General features: G+C 64.8%; 1 protein-coding gene across 1 annotated transcript; it reads right to left on the bottom strand.

Moving 5' to 3' along the window:
- Positions 1–557: 557 nt before the first annotated feature.
- On the bottom strand, positions 558–1172 carry LOC119254055 (paraneoplastic antigen-like protein 8C). The gene has a single exon (XM_037521232.1). It carries the CDS (start codon positions 1170–1172, stop codon positions 558–560), a length of 615 nt encoding a protein of 204 aa, XP_037377129.1.
- Between the last annotated feature and the right edge of the window lie 1006 nt (positions 1173–2178).

Below are 2178 nucleotides of genomic sequence, written 5' to 3'. Positions count from 1 at the left end.
GTCCCCACGCCTCCTTAGATATCTAATAGGAGTGCCTCGAGGGCAAGTGGGAGGGTCTACCGCGCTCTCTACTCCCCAGCCATTACATCTACTCAACGGTGCTCGCGCACACTCAGAGGTACCCGAGAGGTGACCCATCGCGAATGCCACAAAGGCGGGGACAATGTTGGGTTTGCTTCCCGGCCTCCCCGGCCCCCATCACGGTGGCGGGACAGGGCGGGCGTGCAGTAAAGCCCTGCAGAACGCATGGATGACTGAATGATCCACACTCAGCCAGAGTGAACCACCTCCACTCAGAGGTAACCCACAAGTTAGCTCAGCTGAAAACACCCACCTTCCCCCCCGCAGGCGTGACCTGAGCTCACCCAGGTGACACCCGTTCTTACTCTAAGTTACCGGCTCACGTTAAGGCAGCACCATCCTTCTGCCCACCTTATCCACACTCGCTCGCATTCCCCAGACTTCCTGAAAGGGCACCCACCCTCCCACGGTCGTCACCCACATCCACTGAGACGACACCCCCTCAGCCGGCCGCCCCGCGCCCGCCCCACGTCACCTCAAGGCTTCTTGTCAGACGCGTGGTGGCGTCGCCGGCTTTTCTTGTGCTGCTTCTTGCCCTTTTTGCCCTCTCCGGCCTTGCTCTCTTTCTCCGCCAGGCCCAAAGGCGGCACCCCGCGCACCCCGGCAGGGGATCCGGCCCCCGGCTTCTCCCCGGGCCCCGGCGCACAGCCCTGGGTGGCCGGCGGCTCCTGCGGGCCCGGCGTGGACGGGCCCAGCTCCTGCCCGAGGACGCGGGCCACGTCCTCCACCGTCCGGCCCTCGCGCTGCAGGAAGAGGTTCAGCTTGGTGAGGAAGGCGACGTCCTGCCTCCGGGGCATGTAGACCACTCGCCACAGGCCGCCCTGGCCCTGGATGTCCCTGGGAATCGCGGCGTAGTCGATGTCTCCCGCCAGCCGGATGATGGCCGCCTTGGTCCTCTCTTCCTCCAGAAAGGCCTTTCCGGCCACTTCGAACTTGCCCAGAGGCGCTAGGGGTGCCCTTATGATCTCTTCAAACTCCTCGTGGTTGCAGTCCTCGGGGATGCCCAGGATCATCAGGGACTTGTGACTGTCCACCCCGAGGGCCTGGCACCCGTGCTCCAGCAGCGCGATGTCCTTCGCGCCGAACAGCATCTTGCCCAGCTCCCGGAGGCAGCAGTAGGCCTGCCGGCGCGTGCCCGCCCCGCCCCGGGGGCCCTGAAAAGGATCCAGGATGCCGGGTCCCCTTGCGAAGGCCGAGAGCGCGGCCTCGCCGGCCCACTTTGCCCAGCCCAGTCAAGGAGGCCCAGGTCCTACCCCGGCTGGCACCGCGGCTTCCGATCCCTGCGACGTGGCCTCCCCTGAAAGCTCTGGGACTCCCCGGGTCTCGCACAGAGCGAGGCGGGACAGGTGTCTGCCAGCGGGCTCCTGGCTCCCGAGCCCCGGGCCGGGCCGCACCAGGGCCTCAGCAGATCTGGGGCCGCTGCCCTCGCGGGGGCTGCTGCCACGGGGGTGTCGCGGGCGGGGGCAGGGCGATTCGTGCCCTGTGGGCGGCCCGGAGGCTGCCCGGGGTGCCCTGAGGCCGGCAGAGCCTAGGATGTGGCGGCTGCACTTGCTCCCCCAGTGACGTCACCACCTCCTTCCGCTCTGCGGCCCAGCGTCTCCGTGGCAACAACTAGAGCATCGCCTCTGCCATTGGCCGGGCTCAGTCGCATTGAAATCAGAGTCCAGGGGGTCGTGGCGAGGTGAGGGGTCAGCCACCTTCTGTCAGATGTACCCACCCACCTCCTTTGAGAAAATGACTGATTCCAGGGGGATAGTGGGGGGCAGACAGGGAGGATACAAGATGAGCAGGGAACATCTTTTGGGGTCAGAAAGGAAGGAAATGCTCAAGGACTGACCAGAGGGTGGAAGGACACAGAGGCAGCTTCAAGGGCTCTCACTCATGGGGTCTGGGGCCGGGTGCGCAGAGCGGAGAGATTATAACCCTTGCATAAAGTCAGAGCCCGGGCACCAAGCAGCTAGGAGGAAAGATGTCCCTGGAGAGCTCGGCGAAGGACTGGGGGCCAGAACCTCACCTCGGATCACACTTATGAATCAACAGGAGCAAAAGCATCATTACTGTGCAGTGTCTTTTGTAGGAAGCTCCCTCTCCACCACT

Source organism: Talpa occidentalis, unplaced genomic scaffold, assembly GCF_014898055.3.
Source record: "Talpa occidentalis isolate TD23 unplaced genomic scaffold, MPIMG_talOcc4v2.1 talOcc4.2779, whole genome shotgun sequence".
In the NCBI taxonomy this organism is placed as follows: domain Eukaryota; kingdom Metazoa; phylum Chordata; class Mammalia; order Eulipotyphla; family Talpidae; genus Talpa; species Talpa occidentalis.
This window is presented reverse-complemented; position numbering and strand designations above follow the sequence as displayed.

What these genes read in the sequence shown, in the direction of transcription:
- LOC119254055 (XM_037521232.1), bottom strand. Translation starts at nt 1,172, where the DNA reads ATGCTGTTCGGCGCGAAGGACATCGCGCTGCTGGAGCACGGGTGCCAG.